The sequence below is a fragment of the Parasteatoda tepidariorum genome, chromosome 10 (genome assembly GCF_982258835.1).
Source record: "Parasteatoda tepidariorum strain Cologne lab strain chromosome 10, Ptep-v5.0, whole genome shotgun sequence".
In the NCBI taxonomy this organism is placed as follows: Eukaryota; Metazoa; Arthropoda; class Arachnida; order Araneae; family Theridiidae; genus Parasteatoda; species Parasteatoda tepidariorum.
Genome location: NC_141764.1, coordinates 82498374 through 82513950, shown reverse-complemented (window position 1 = coordinate 82513950; position 15577 = coordinate 82498374). Strand labels below are relative to the sequence as shown.

General features: G+C 32.0%; 2 protein-coding genes and 2 non-coding genes across 6 annotated transcripts; 1 reads left to right on the top strand and 3 right to left on the bottom strand.

Moving 5' to 3' along the window:
- Positions 1–390: 390 nt before the first annotated feature.
- LOC107443049 (G patch domain-containing protein 11) lies at positions 391–4139 on the bottom strand. 3 transcript variants are annotated; one of them, XM_016056805.4, is made up of 2 exons: positions 4003–4139; positions 391–1382 (listed from the first exon to the last, which is right to left on the bottom strand). In XM_016056805.4, the coding sequence occupies exon 2, from the start codon at positions 1380–1382 to the stop codon at positions 576–578; it is 807 nt and encodes a 268-aa protein (XP_015912291.2). In that variant the 5' UTR covers positions 4003–4139; the 3' UTR covers positions 391–575. The 3 variants fall into 3 exon arrangements, with proteins under 3 accessions (XP_015912291.2, XP_015912283.2, XP_015912274.2); XM_016056797.4 differs by having other exon boundaries at positions 3999–4018; XM_016056788.4 differs by lacking the exon at positions 4003–4139 and adding an exon at positions 3468–3629.
- Positions 4140–4249: 110 nt separating this feature from the next.
- TRNAA-CGC (transfer RNA alanine (anticodon CGC)) lies at positions 4250–4321 on the bottom strand. The gene has a single exon. It is a non-coding gene; the product is annotated as a tRNA-Ala (tRNA).
- Positions 4322–4513: 192 nt separating this feature from the next.
- On the bottom strand, positions 4514–4585 carry TRNAA-UGC (transfer RNA alanine (anticodon UGC)). Its single transcript has one exon. It is a non-coding gene; the product is annotated as a tRNA-Ala (tRNA).
- LOC107443071 (UBX domain-containing protein 7) lies at positions 4552–6382 on the top strand. Its single transcript, XM_016056823.4, has one exon. The coding sequence runs from the start codon at positions 4968–4970 to the stop codon at positions 6312–6314; it is 1347 nt and encodes a 448-aa protein (XP_015912309.1). The 5' UTR covers positions 4552–4967; the 3' UTR covers positions 6315–6382.
- Positions 6383–15577: the final 9195 nt, after the last annotated feature.

Here is a 15577-nt window from a genome sequence, read left to right as displayed (position 1 = left end):
CACTATATTGGGCATCTGACACTAGTCTCTTTGTTAAATAAACATTCACATACTTTGGCTGTCACCCTTAACTAATCTGTTAAACTATTTTGTTTTAAGGAGTAGTAAAAAACTACTGCCATATTACATTATATCTAATGCTACAATACCAGTAACATTAATTAAACATCAATAATATGTTGGCCTTTTTTTACCTCACACCAAACTGGCATATATCAAACTTGTCTAATTCAGCGTTTAAAGTAGATGTTTATCTTTCCGTGAAATATCTGGGAGAACTTAACATGCAGCACTTAACACAATCGGGTATCTGACACTAGCCAGATAAGTCTCTTTTTTTTTTCATAATATAGATCTTCGAGAACATCTACATACAAGTATACATACAGCTTTGTTTATACTTTTTATTATTACTATTTACAATTTTTTAATTATCACATCAAACAATCAGTCTATACATGTGACATAGCATGAATAGATAATATTCTTTCATCGAATTTAAAACAAACTTTTCTCACTCAATTAACCACAATATGTCCATGGATATGTTATGTACAACAATCAAATAAAATAAATCAAGATGATAAATCATCATGATCAGCCTTATCTGGCCCAGGACAGTTTTGTTCCAAGTCATCAAAGTCATTATACTTTATAGAACACCAAAAGCAATAGAAATAAGTAGGTCTTAAGTATTCGGTAATTATTTCAACTTTTTCCTCTGCACTAAGATCATCTTCCTCATCTTCTTCCTCTTGTTCATCACATTCTTCATCAAGTTCTTTCTCTTCCTCCCAAGTATACCAAAACCAAGATCTTGATGGTTCTTTTATGTCATTTTCTTTATCTAATTGCTCGCATATTTTCTGACACTTATGTAGATCCTTCATTAAACGTTTATAGGTCCTAGCATCTCTCATTCTTTGACGAAACTCCTTCGTTAAAATTTCAGTTTCCTTTTCCTTGTAAACTTTTAATTTTTCTCGCCTCTCTTTAATCCTTTCAATGTGCTTTTTAACTTCTTCGTCCCTACCTAAACCACCGCGGTCCTTTTTTATATTGATACGAATGGGTTCCATCAGACCACGGTCAGACGCAGTATCCTTTTGTGGCCCTAGTTTCATGCCTGGTTTGTATCCCATTTTCTGAAGCATTGCAAAACCTTTATTATTAGAACTAATGGCTGAATCCATACCTGTGTTTCTGGATTCCTCTTCAAGCTGTTTGCGAGATTTTGTTTTGTGAAATTCATTGGATGCAGTTTGCTTCTTTTCAATTTCTAACTTTCTCTTAGTACTTTTGCAAAATGCCAAACCTGGACGAATATCTTCTTTCACATTTAGAAATGAAGCAGACATGTAATCATCCTCATCATCAGACATCTGTAAATTTTTAAAAAAAAGAAAAGTTTTAAGATTGATTGATTGAATGTTGGTTTTAGTGGCACAAGGTTTAAATGAGGACATGCTGAGCCACACAATACGGTATAAATAGTTTAAAAGTGCATGCAAAGTTTAATTCCAGCACAATTATAACTGATAGAACAGTACTAGTAAGTGAATAAGACAAGATAAATGAGTTAAATAAAATCAGATAAAAAGTATGAGTACAGCATAAAACGCATGGAGTAAAGGTGGTAAGATATTTACAAAAGTGTATAAAATAGTAGATGTGTTAAAATTTTTATAAGCAGTTAAAAATATCAATAGCGCGCAAAAATGCAAAAATGTTAGGATGCTGAATGTCATTCAATAAATCCTGTATACATAAAATTGAACTCCCAAAGAAGGTAAAACGTTGTTGGTTAAAACATGGGCAAATGATTAAAATTTGATGAATTGTAAGTGGAACATTACAAGTATGGCATTGAGGAGAAGGTTTTTCAAATAGCAAATGAAGATGCGTTAACCGGGTGTGACCTATTTACAGACGGGTAAGCTTAACGTCAGCACTGCGCAAGTGCAGCACAGGCGACTGGTCTAAATATTATATAGTTTATTAAAAGTTTGGAGGTCCCAACTTTGTCACCATAAAGATGTAATAAATCGTCGAACATGAAGCTTAACATGAAAAGTTTTAAGATTGATTATACATAGAAAACACAATTGTTTCAAATTTGCTTCTTTTTTAAACCTAAACTTGAAAAATTTAAATAATACAACCACAATGCTAGTTGATCTGCAATTGCAATTAAGTGGAGTCAAATTATTCACCTTATAAGATTCAGTGCAAGACAGATATTTTAGGACCCCTTTTACAACATTAATTATAAGCCTCTGTATCAAAATACAATAAATCTAATTTTCATATTTCATAAACTTTAAAAATATACTTGCTTTTTAATTCGTAGTTCATAGCAAGATTATTTACTAATTATGAAGAGTTCTTTGAGTAAAATTGTTACTTCCTCTGAGTGTCTTTGCACACTTTAAAAATATATCTATTAATTTCATTCCTTTCTAATAGATCTTACTTTTTTAAACAGATGCTCCTAATATTTCCTCTCACCCAAAGTCTACTGAAAAAGAAGGATAGATCTGCTTCTTCTTTCTCCATATAAGCTCAACAGAAGTTATTTTTTTCATTTGGAATTCTAATCCTATGATCAAGCTAGCACCATCTCCATTTGAAGATCTCTATACTTTTAATTTCATTTTTTTTTTCCAAAAAATTTTTATGCATGTATTATGGTCAAAAATTTTTGAGTGTAAGTCTAAAACATTACACAAAAATTGCAGAACATTACAAATATATTTTTAAGAAATATAATTTTATAAACTATTTTTCTACTACAGAGTATATATTTTTTAATTCGATTTTCTATTTATTCTATTCAGGCATATCTATTCATATCTATGCATTCTATTCATTCCCCACAACTTTTTGGGGGAGCAGGAGCTAATATGAAAATCATCCTTGAAATTTTGTCCTTTTTGAATTTAAATTTCCAAAGCTAAGACAGACACATAGATTTTTAATGAAACAACAATTAGTAAGATTTCCATATCAGTAAGTGCAACAAAAAAGTTACTTAATTTTGGAGACAACCAAGAAGTTGCACGCGCATACTAAATATATTTTCACTCTTGGCATACAAATATATCGTAGGTGGCCAAGTTTATACTAAACATTTGCAAATTCAAAAACTCTTTGACGATGGTGGTTGGCATGAACAGATACGTAAATATCCCCAAAATCAAAAAAAAATTTGATATCATAAGCAAACAAATTGTCAAATTAATAAATCATTTAATGTTTAAGGAGATACGGAAAGATCCCCTAATGTTCTATAAGGAGCACATACAAAAGACAGCAACAGGTAGAAATAAAATGTAAAGATTAAAAATGTGCAAGAGTCTGAAATATTTAATTGAAAATTAGCAAAAGCGATCTAGAGAAAAAAAGAAAAAATATTTAATTGGTGCAATATAAGAAAAAAAAAAGGAATGATAAAATAAACTTTTTACCTTTTTATTTTAAAAGAATAAAAGCAAAAATCTGAGCAGATCTGTTATTGAAACTTAACATGAAAAATAATGTATCATTTGTTTATTTATATTTGAGCCCACTCATAATATTCAATAAATCAATAGAATGTTTTCAGTTTTTCTTTAGGCAGTCTAATGAATGAAAAAATTTATTATTTCGAACATAAACGGAACACAACGTTTAAACGGAACAAAATCTTCCATCATTATTGAATTTCTCAATGCTTCGTTCATGCTGCCATCTATTGTTAGTTTAACAAAGCTTTTGTCCCCATTTTAATAAATAATAAATATTTCTTATAAAAAAAGATTTTTATATTTCCAAAATTATTTTTTTTTAAAGTAATACGCAATCTAAAAATTTATATTAAACTTAGAAAAAAATCTATCAATTAAATAGCAATTTGATTCAATAGTAGGAAAAGAATTTAAAAAATTTAAGTCAGATGCAGGAAACTAATAAAAGATAACAGAATTCATGAAATATTGCAAGACAGAAAAATTAATTACCTACTTATCACATAAAATAGTTTTCATTCCGACTCGAAATAACTTTTCTGAAATAAAGGCGATAGAATGTTGCCCTGCATCGTTTCCTTGAAAGAAAGAAAAAAGGAACGAATGAAAAGATACGATAACATGTAGTCAAATTGCAATGAAATTCATATGATTATACATTATGACTAATAAATTGACGAACAAAATTGACATGTACTGATAGATCAGTTTTTTCTTTGACGTTTAGCAAAAAGGTTCTACTATGGAGGTGCCGGGGTTCGAACCCGGGGCCTTTCACATGCGAAGCGAACGCTCTACCACTGAGCTACACCCCCACATTCGAAGAATTACTAAAATTTATTATATATTTAACTTATTTTGTGTACATTTTCAGCAATTACATTCAAAATTTTATATATAATAAATGAATTTTTGAAAAATTTTCATTCTGTTTTAAAAATATATATCCTAAACTGTATTTATAATTAAAAAAAACTTAACAATATCCGAGTTAGAGAATACTAAAATGGAGGTGCGGGGGATCGAACCCCGGGCCTTTCACATGCAAAGCGAACGCTCTACCACTGAGCTACACCCCCGATGTTATATGGGAATAAAATATAATATATAAAACTGTAAACTGAAATTTGTGTTTTACATTTATGATTTTTTTATGATAAAATCTATTTCATTGAAAAAACAAGAATTTTCATTTATCTTTTTATAAATAGGAAATAACTCTGGATTTATGTGAAGAACTTCAATTTCATTTTTCACAATCAGATATAGATTGTCTCTAGGTCAATCTTTGATCGGATTGGACGCAAAACGGTTCTGCGCGCGCTTATAGCCTTGCTCCTATCAACCATCAATTTTTTTTTTAAACAATCATCAGACAGATGTCAACAAAGATGGCGGACTTAGAATAGCAGTTTCATTGCGTACAAATCAATTTTCAAAGATTAAAGGAACTATTGAATCATGGCTTCCACATCTAATATATCTATAAACTCCGAAAATAATGCTGTGCTCATTGATCAATTTTGCTCGGTAACTGGAGCGGATAAAGATAAAGCAATGAAAATGTTGGAAGTATGCAACTGGAATCTTGAAATGGCCATCAATATGCATGTAGACTCCTGCCCCGAGAATCCTCAGAATAGTACCAGTAATGGAACGGATGAAGATAACATCAGAGATCCGATACCCCAATCCAGAGCTGTGCTTATGGAAGAGGATATGAATTTCCATTACGGTCTTAGAAGAACCAAACGAAAACCACACGCAGTGTTTGATGGATTACGAGATTTCCAAGCTGAAGCACAATTGCAAGGTCAGAATGGACAAAATGAAAGTAGTATGTCGAAAAAAAGACGGACTTTAGAAGACCTTTTTCGACCACCTTTAGATATAATGTACAGAGGTAGTTTTGAATCCGCAAGGGATTTTGGACAAGTGTCAAACAAATGGCTTTTGGTAAATCTTCAAAACGCCCAAGAGTTTTCATGCCAGATCCTAAATCGTGATGTCTGGAGCAATAAAACTGTAAAGTCTCTAATAAAGGAAAACTTCGTTTTCTGGCAAATTTATCTGGACAGCAGTGATGGACAAAGATATACACAGTTTTATAAAGCTTTCAAATTCCCTCATATTTCTGTTTTAGATCCACAAACTGGGGAAAAACTTGTAGAATGGAATGAAGTTACTTCTACCAGTATAATAGAATTAATCACACTGTTTTTACGTGAGCACTGTGCACCAGATGGATCAAGAGTTACAGTAGATCAAAAAAGACGTTTCAGTGTGATTGATCAAAGCGAAGAAGAGCAACTAAAAGCTGCTTTAGCAGCCTCACTTAAAGATGTAAAGCCGAGCACAATCGTTATAGATGATGACAGTGACATCGAAACATTTGATTCAGATTCAGAGAGTACTAATGACAAAGTGTCTATAGTGAATCTTAATTCAAATGAAAATTCCAATGATGTGATAGATGTTGTTGGACTCCCTGAAAGCCTAAATCAGGAAAGTTCTCTACCTGCCAAATCCTGGAAAGATTTCTTGGGAAGCAAAGATGATCAAGTGTCCGATTTAGTACTTAGGCTTCCAGATGGGAAAAAAGAGCAAGTTTCATGGCCATGTACATCAAAATTAGAATGCCTTTTGCTTTATGTTGAAGAAATCGGTTATGCTTTGGAAAATTATGAACTCGTTACCAATTATCCACGCCGTAACATTTGCCAATTAGATAAATGTAAATCTCTCCAAGATGTTGATTTGTTTCCCCGAGAAATGATTTTTGTGCAGTTAAAAAATCATGATTCTTAATGAGAGTTTAATTTTTACTTACAATTTTGTTTAATAATAAAATTTGAGAAGCATGTATAATATCTAAATTTGTTAAAATCTTTTATATTATTACACTTCCAGGGGTTTGTCTAGGCTGAATTTACTACCATTTAACGGTACCTTCACAAATTCAAACCGGTAGTTTCACAAATTAAATTTTAGGAAAAACAGTAGTTTCACTACATACTTTTTCTTAAAAATTTATTTTTGTATCGCTTAAGAAACGATAAATCCATATTTTTGTGTTGATTTTTAAATATAATTTTTCACAAATTATGTCTAAATTTTCACAAAATAGGTACCTCTCAGAAAAACCTAGACAGACACCTGACTTCAGAAAAACAATATTTAAATTTATATACAGACTAATTTACATTATTATTAAAAAAAAAAAAAAAACAATGTGCAGAGTTTGTAGCTGTCCGGATTTTCCTGATAAAAAAATATTTTTTCCTGATTTTTAGAATTTTTGTTCTGTTATTCCTGATTTGTGGGTGTCCAAATCTAAAATATCCGATTTTTAAATAATATAAATGCAGATTTTTAAAAAATAGTTTGAAAAATTTTTAAAAATTTAAACTTGCTATTCAATCTAATTGTTTTAATTTAAAATGCTAGAAGAAATTGTGAAATTGAATAAATCGAATTTCAAGACTGTCTACTACTTATATAAGTGATTCAGGCATATATATCAATTCCCATAGCATCAAATTACTCTGCTTATCTATCCATATCTTGATGACTATGGGTGTAGGTGGAAAGAGAAGTTAACTTGTTTGAATTTGGTTATAAATGCTTCATAGTGTATATTTCCTAGAATTTTGGGTAGCGTTTTTGAGATTAAAATAAGATGTAACCAATGGATGGCGGACGCTACAAAAGTGGTCATAACTTATAACTAAGTTAAGAAGGTGGTGACTCTCAAATCAAACTCTTTCTCGACATTCAGTCAGGAAACTTTTACTAAGATGCGCTTAAATTTTGTTCAATCTTTCTGGCTATTTTCAGAACTTATAGTAAATTTTGAAATACATTTTTATTTTAATTTAGTGGAATGTTTCTTTTTTTTTCGTACATTATCGTATTTACCTTTAATTATAATTTTATTCAATTTTTATTACAAATTTTCATACCTACATTTAAATCGTGACACTTTGTTGTGAAAATTATTCATTTATATATGATTCATCAATAGAGTTTTTTAATAATTTCAAAAACACCCTCAAAGAATTTTATTTATTTGGAGATTAGTTCATAACTTATTAAATTAAATGGTGTAAGTAAAGGCGAAGAAATTGTGTGGCTAAATTTATTTAGTGGAATATTTCTTTTTTTGTTATATATACATTATCGTATTTACCTTCAATTAATATTTTATTCAATTTTTATTGATTTCCATACCTACATTTAAATTGTGACACTTAGTTGTGAAAATGATTCATTTATTTATTTTCAATAGAGTTTTTTAATAATTTCAAAAACACCTTCAAAAAATTTTGTTTATTTGGAGATAAGTTTTTAACTTATTAAATTAAGTGGTGTATGTAAAGGCTAAAATTGGATTATATTTCAAATGCCAATTATTTCATAAAATAGTTTTCTCTATCGTTCTTATAATCGTTACATTGTTATATTTAATACAAAATAACTATTATTAAAAAAAAAAGATACTTAAATTTTACAAAAGCAGTTACTCTAGACATATGATTAAAAAAATGAAGCAAATTTGTTTTCGATCAACAAAGTGATTAATATACAGTGGAGCATCGTTTATACGACGCCGAAGGGACCACCGAAAAACGTCGTATAAACGATAACGTCGTATAATCGATTTTTACTTCTAAAACTCAAACTAACTCTGTTTTCAGTTAATTTTAATGTTTAACGTGTTGATTTACATAAATTTCTAAATTAGACAAAGCAAAACAAACAAATAACCAAAGAAGAGAAATTGCAGTGGCAATTTGAATGTATGATACCTTTAATTATATTTTCTTGCTATTTGTCTCTACAATGCTTTTAAAAGCGAGTTGAACTTACTGCTTTCTATGATGCAATTTTGGATTTCTAATCATGGCCAAATCTAATGGCTGAAGCGCACTTGTGCAATTTGCAGGAAAAAGGAGAGCTTTTACATTTTCCGAAATAATTAGTATCGATGGGTGCGCTGGACATTGGTCGATGAATAGCAAAATTTCTCGTTTTTGCCTCTTCATAACATTGTCTGGTTTTTTCAGTCATCTAGTAAAAATTACGGTCGTCATCCAAGCATTCTTGTTGGCACCCTTTTCTGTATCATTCATGTTGGCAAATGCCGCCCTTTTTTAAAATACTCAAGAAAAAATAAAAAATTAAATAAACGTGAACAAAATCTAAAAACCAACGTATAACCGATTTTGTGCGTCGCATAAACGATATATTTTTACATTAAAATGAATAGGAATGATTTGGGACCACACTAAAACGTCGTATAAATGTAAACGTCGTATAAGTGATCGTCGTATAAACGATGCTCCACTGTACTACAATTAAACAAAGTAGCGAGTTGACAACTGAAAATCTGCTCCAATTTAAATACTTTTACATAATATATATAAGATTAAAATATTTGAGTTATTTAAAAAAAATAATGAAATTAATACTTAAAACTAAATAAGTTGTTTTAAAAACAGTGTTATGGTCATTGAAATTGGCAGGGCTCGAAAAAACTCAGAAATTTTACCCGTCCCCGAGGACGGCTTGTCCAACAATGTACCCGTCCTCCTTTGAAACTAACCCCTCGCTTCTAAATAAATAAAAAATATAATTTTCTCTTATTTATTACAAACATTTATATAAATTGCACAATGAATTAATAGTTACTGGGATTACATTATACAGTAATAAAATAAATACTGGGTTACTAATAGTAACCTAGTATTTCTTTTATGAAATAATTTAAATGACAAAGATCAAGTTATCTGGAATGTCAATTTATCCGAGGGTACTGCGTTATTTAAATGAATCAAATATGACGTTTGCCAGTTTCACAAACAAGCCAATGATTTACAGAGGTTTTTGCACAGAAATATGAAACGGTTTTCCATTAGGTAGATTTTCATAATTGCGTTTAACGCTTCTTGTTTATCAATTCCACCATGCGCAGTATGTTGCTGTATTGTCGGTCATTTTGCTGCATTAGGTCTTTATAAATAGCTTGGGTTCGGAGGTCTGAAGTTTTCTGGTATTTAACGGTGTTACGTTTCTTAAGTTTTAATGACACCCATTCTTGAGAAAAATTTTCTTTATCTACTGCTTCAAAAAAGATTGTAATTTAACAAAAATTGAAAATGTATCACGAACATTAACAGAGAACATGGCCGTCCGCGCGGACGTCGGATTCGAGAAATTTGTTGTCCGCTGGGAATTTTTGACCGCCGAGGACGGGTGGTTTTTCGATCCCTGGAAATTGGGTTGCAATGAAATTTAACATTAGGATAAAGTTTAAAAGTAAATTTAAAAAAACAGTCAAATGTTTTTTTCTTTTATATAAATGCAGCCCTACATTTAAATCTTTGAGCAGAATAGACCTCACAATCACAAAGTATATGTTGTGAAATCTGCTCCTCAAGATGGCAACCTCGACAAAGAGTATTAGATTCAATACTGATTATGTATAGGTGTCTCCTGAGGGTGCAGTGTACAGGGAGAAGACCAATGATCTTCCTCAAACTGTTTCTGTTTAACTTAAGAAGCTCTTTTTAACACAGACTAGGACAGTCACGATTTAGCTCTTCAGCTTGTCTCTGACTATCCGAGTTGCGCTATAGCTCATGGGCAATTTTGCCATGGAGCTCGAATATAGATGCCCTGAATGATGTACGAGAAATTCCCAAAGCTGGTTCAGGGCCCCCAGAAAACCGCACTGGAGCCAGCTCATTTCCAAGAAAGCACATATGTCCAGGTACCCAATGTAGGTCTACATTGTTCTGTGTGGAAAGGTCACAAAGGACCGAGAAGCACTTCCACAGTAGTGAAGAGGTGAATTTACACCTTGATGGTGGTAGGAGAACAGCGTGACTGTCAGAACAGATGTGGATAGGTGTATTTGGGTAACCCCTGTAAGCATATCCTGCAGCACTAGATGATAGCATAAACCTCAGCCTGAAAAACAGTGGCATAACTGCCTAGAGGAAAGTGGAGTTTGGCACCATTATTGGATCAGTAAATTCCTTCCTCTGATTTAAGACCAAGCCTTGAACCATCGGTGTACCATACTAGACATTCGTCTTTATGCCACCGAGGAGATTTCAGTCACTCATTTCCAGCAGGAAAATGGATCTCATCTCTAGTAGGAAGAGCTTATCTTAGTGACATATAATCACTAGACATAATAAAAGAGGGAATTTCCAATACCTACGAAACAATGTAGTCCCATGACAATTGCTTTGAGTATTCCTTCCATAAGCCAAGGTACATAAAACGTTAAATACCAGCTTCAGTTTCAAAACGTGGATTCAACGGAAGAAGCCCATGTAAGACAGCCTGACAAGGTAATGCAGACCGCTCTTTGTAGTCTATTAAGACTAGACATGCACCTGGCGGAGCTCATTCTAGTCCTAGACCACCAGACAATAGCGCCATATGTGACAATAGGACTAATAAGCATTGAGTACATCCAGTTAACTATCTTGGATAATCCCTAGGTTTTACCAATAGCATTTCTGCAAGACCAGAATATCTTCTTGTCCCTGCGGATACAATATTCTAGACCATAGGTTCCCAAAGTGGTCCAGGTGGACCCCCAGGGGTCCATAGGAGACCACACGGGGGTCCACGAAGACGTGAAAAGAAAACAGGGGTTCACAAGTTGTAAGTGGGGGTCTACGAAAAATTTTCTGGTTTTCATAATAAAGAACAAAAATTTTGGCTTGGATTTACCTACCAACATAGGCATGTAGCATCATTCACTGGGTAGGTACTCAAAAATATTCGAGACTCAGTTCAAACACAGAATTGAATAGAACAATAGATAATAGTACAAGTGTACACCACATGTCGAGACTTGCAAAGTGCCGCCCTTGCGCCCGCTCGTCCGGGATGCTTGTTTAGCCTTGAAAGGGGTGAAATGCGACTTGCGCTGTGCTTGCAATCTACATTAGTATAAATACGAATGCCAAGAACAAAACGTTACTCATTTTGTCACAGATAGAATGTCTTAATGAGGATATTCAGACATACGCTCAACATTTAAATGTCCTGCATGATGACTTCAAAAATAGATTTGAAGATATTCTGAAGATCGAAATACCACCATGGATCATAACCCCATTTGATGAAACGGAAGAGGCGAATGTGGTATTACAAGATGAGCTACTTGAGCTCAGCACCAACGAGGAACTGAAGGTGAAATTTGAAAAAGGCTATCCTATCAAGCATTTTGGCTGCAGGCAGAAATCCCCGAAAAATATCCTGGGCTGTGGGAAATTACGAGAAAATTTTTGATAGCGTTTCCCTCGTCATATCTTGTCGAAGGAAGTTTTAGTGCCGTTACCAACCTGTTAAAAAAAAAGGAGCAGATTTAACATCATAGAACGGGGAGATTTGAGATTACTTCTTACAAAACTGAAGCCAAATATTGATAATTTGCTGTCAATTCATCAAGTACATCCCTCTCATTAAAAGTATGACTATTTTTTATTGTTGATTTACATTTCAGAGTTCATTGTTGATTTTTTGTCAACTGTTGATTGTTTGTAATAATAAATGTTTATAAATTTGTATAACCACAAGTATTATTTTAATAAATAGGACACAAGAAAATGTACTACTTTTTTTCTTCTTCTTAACACCCGTAATTTGGGGTGATATTTTTTAGGAGTTTTAGGAATACAGTAGAAATGTAGCAGCAGGGGGTCTACCGAAAATAGTAAAACTTTGAAAGTGGTCCACGAGAAAAGAAAGTTTGGGAACCTCTGTTCTAGACGATAACCTCAGTTAAGTTTAGAGTCATAAATAACCCCGAGAAACTTGATTTCCTCATTGAGTTCTATCCTACAATCTAGGTAATACACATCACCTAGATTAAGACGATTTTTCCTGGTTAAGGCCACAAGACTTATCTTGGAAGGGTTAACAGATAAGCCAGAATCAGAACACCATCTAGCTACTTCTAGAAGTGCACCATTCATGATTTCAGATACTGTTTTGCCATATTTGCCTCTGACAATAATAACACCATCTGACAATAATTCAGCATACCCAACACAGGGAATGCCAAGATTGGCTAAATGAACTAGAAAAGAGTCCATAACCATACACCAGAGGAAGGGGGACAAAACCCCTCCCTGAGGTAGCATGAATTCTCATGCTTGTGCCCAGTAGAGAGGAACAAGCATGCCTGGAGGACAGATAAAAAAACTTCCGGTGTATCTCTCCGCTTATGTTCCGTTTACGAGGTGATGTGTGAGATTAGGCTTGTTATTCTGAGCTTATTTATTATGATTTGTGTTAAAATTTACCCGAAATTTCAAAATTCATGAATTTTCTGTAATTTATAGATTTTAGGAGGTCATGAGCATTAAAAAAATTAATATCACAATGTTAGCTCTGTTTTGATTATCCCACATTTGGATATATTTGAGTATTATAACGGGAGGGATAGCATCAAATATATTTGTCTCAGCTAAAATTAAATGATTTAAGTTAAAGTTTAAATTTAAGAACTAGTTATATTGTAAACACTACAAGTATATTTATATTGGATGTGTGGGGCGTGTTTTCAATTTTACAAGTAAAATCGGTATTAACCTGGAAGTCTTAAGACGAATATTAAGACCTATCGTCAACTGTGATTAGCTTTATATGGTTGATTCTCATCCACACTTACATAATATCCTATAAAATTTAAAGTTTTGATTCTGCAGACTACGTGCTCGAGTCATTTGAATCAAAGCAGAAATATAAATAGGAAGTCACTTGTCTAGTATGGATATCATTCATGATACCTCTTGCTTAATTTAGACATAGATCTGAAGTGGTAGGAAATTTTCTTCAGATCCCTGCACCTATAGTACTGCTTAGTGACTAACCAAAGGATTTTCGATTCCACATATTTTACACGCACATACTCGTTAGATCATAGCAGAGTCGATACGCGGCACCACCGGACCGGAGTTCGGTTCTCTAACCACTCTACTACCAGGGCCCTACTACATCTTTTGAACCTAATTTTATAAAAAAGGAAAGGGCGTCGTACTTGCCAAAATGAAAATACGCCCTTATATATAATACTTTATTGCAAAATGTGCTTAATTATGGCATCTGCTTATTTTGACAGGATTTGCCCGAAAAAGTAAGTTAAATGTGTCAATGAAAAGTTATTTATTGATCGGATTAGTACAACACATTTAAGGCTCCTGCGTCGATATACTACTTCCAGAAATTTCCTGGCATTGAAGCCCTGGCCTGGTATAACTTTACTAGATAGTTCTCCAGAGCCTCAGTGCAAGTTTTTTACTCTGTAGATTATATAGAAATGATGTTTTACATAGGACTTTTCAAGTGCAGGAATAAGACGTTTAGGGGAGTCACACAAGCACTAATCAGATCAGTGCACATCAGGCACATTGCCATTATGTTCAATCATTCGTTTTTTTTCCGAATCGAAATTTTTTTAACAAGCGTAGGCCAGAATTCAGTCCCATTTTTGTCAGTGGTAGTCGTTGATGATCAACATTCAATTTATCATAAATCTAAACTCGCCTGCGACCTCAACAATAATCACAGTTAGACTGATTATTATTGTACAAAATTCAACAAGTAATCTAACGCACACCTAACAAAATTTGAAAATGTAAGGTTCATGTACATAAAAACTTTATGTTGTTTAAATTTGAGTTGAATTTTACACAATGCTACAAAAAAAGGATCCCAAAACATTCGAGCACGTTATTAAGAAACCGAAAAAAAAAGGAGTTTCAGCAATTTTTTCCTATTTGTTTCTTTGCTTTTTAAAAATAAAACTTATGATAAAAATAAAATCTGAAGAAGCTGCAATAATCTGCAGCATTCACTGCCGAGATGGTAGGTTTCTGCGACCAAGCAACCATTTTAAATCAAAAATTATTATGCTGTTCTGATCTTTTTGCAATATTTACATCCCTGCAGACAAGATTGCAAATTGTAGCGATTTAACCCTTATTTAAAAAGTTTCACTTTTATATGTTTAATTAAAATCTTCTACAATATTTGAATTGTATTTTTTAACCAGCATTTGTACCCGAATTCACTAAAGTAATATTTATTTTTATTTAAAATATATTTAAACGACCAATGAAAACAAATTTTATTTTAAGAACAAAAAATTGTCGCTACATCACGCAAAAACACTATTTAACGTTGCCTTAGAAATAATATTAAAAAAAAATAAGACACACACAATATAACATCAAAAATAAAAGGAAATTTAAGAAGCCAAATAAAAATTACGTACTCTACAAATTATTAAGATATATTTTTTTGTATACATGGTTCTAGAAACAAAAACAAGCAACATAGTAAAAAGAAGAAAAATATTTTATTATTCATTACAGAAATGTAATAACATTTTGTCATACTAACAAAAATGCCACATTAAATAAATACAAAATATAACTTTAAAACAATAGATCTTGGATTACTTTAGTGTATACCCACATACACATTTAACAAATGTATTACAGTTAACAATATTTATTCTTAATACACATGCTAAAAAATAGATTTTTTTTTTCAATCTTTCATATCAGTACAGTTATATTTTCAATTATTATCAAATTAAGTAAAACTGAATGAAACAAATTAATGAATAATTATATATAAAGAAAATCAAAACCGATTTCAATCTCAGTAGTTCAGCTATGAAATAGTCAGTCGAAATTTAAAATATATAAATTAGTCTCACATGTTTAGAAACACCATAAGCAAGTTTTGTGACTCAATTTTCAAAATTTGAATAAATTTTAAGCTATTAAAATTCTTGTTTGAAACACACTACATATATTACTGAAATTAATAATTATAAAAAGCAAGTAAAATAAAATTTGTTCAATAAGCAAAAATTTTTTCAATTTAACAACATAAATTAGGTTCATGTACTATATCGAAAATATTTAATTCTCTATATTTACTTTGAAATGGCAATATGAACTTAATAAATAAAAAGGAAAATTGGGCTTTGAAAATGAAGAATAAAGATGAACTATGCAGTATCTGTAGCATTC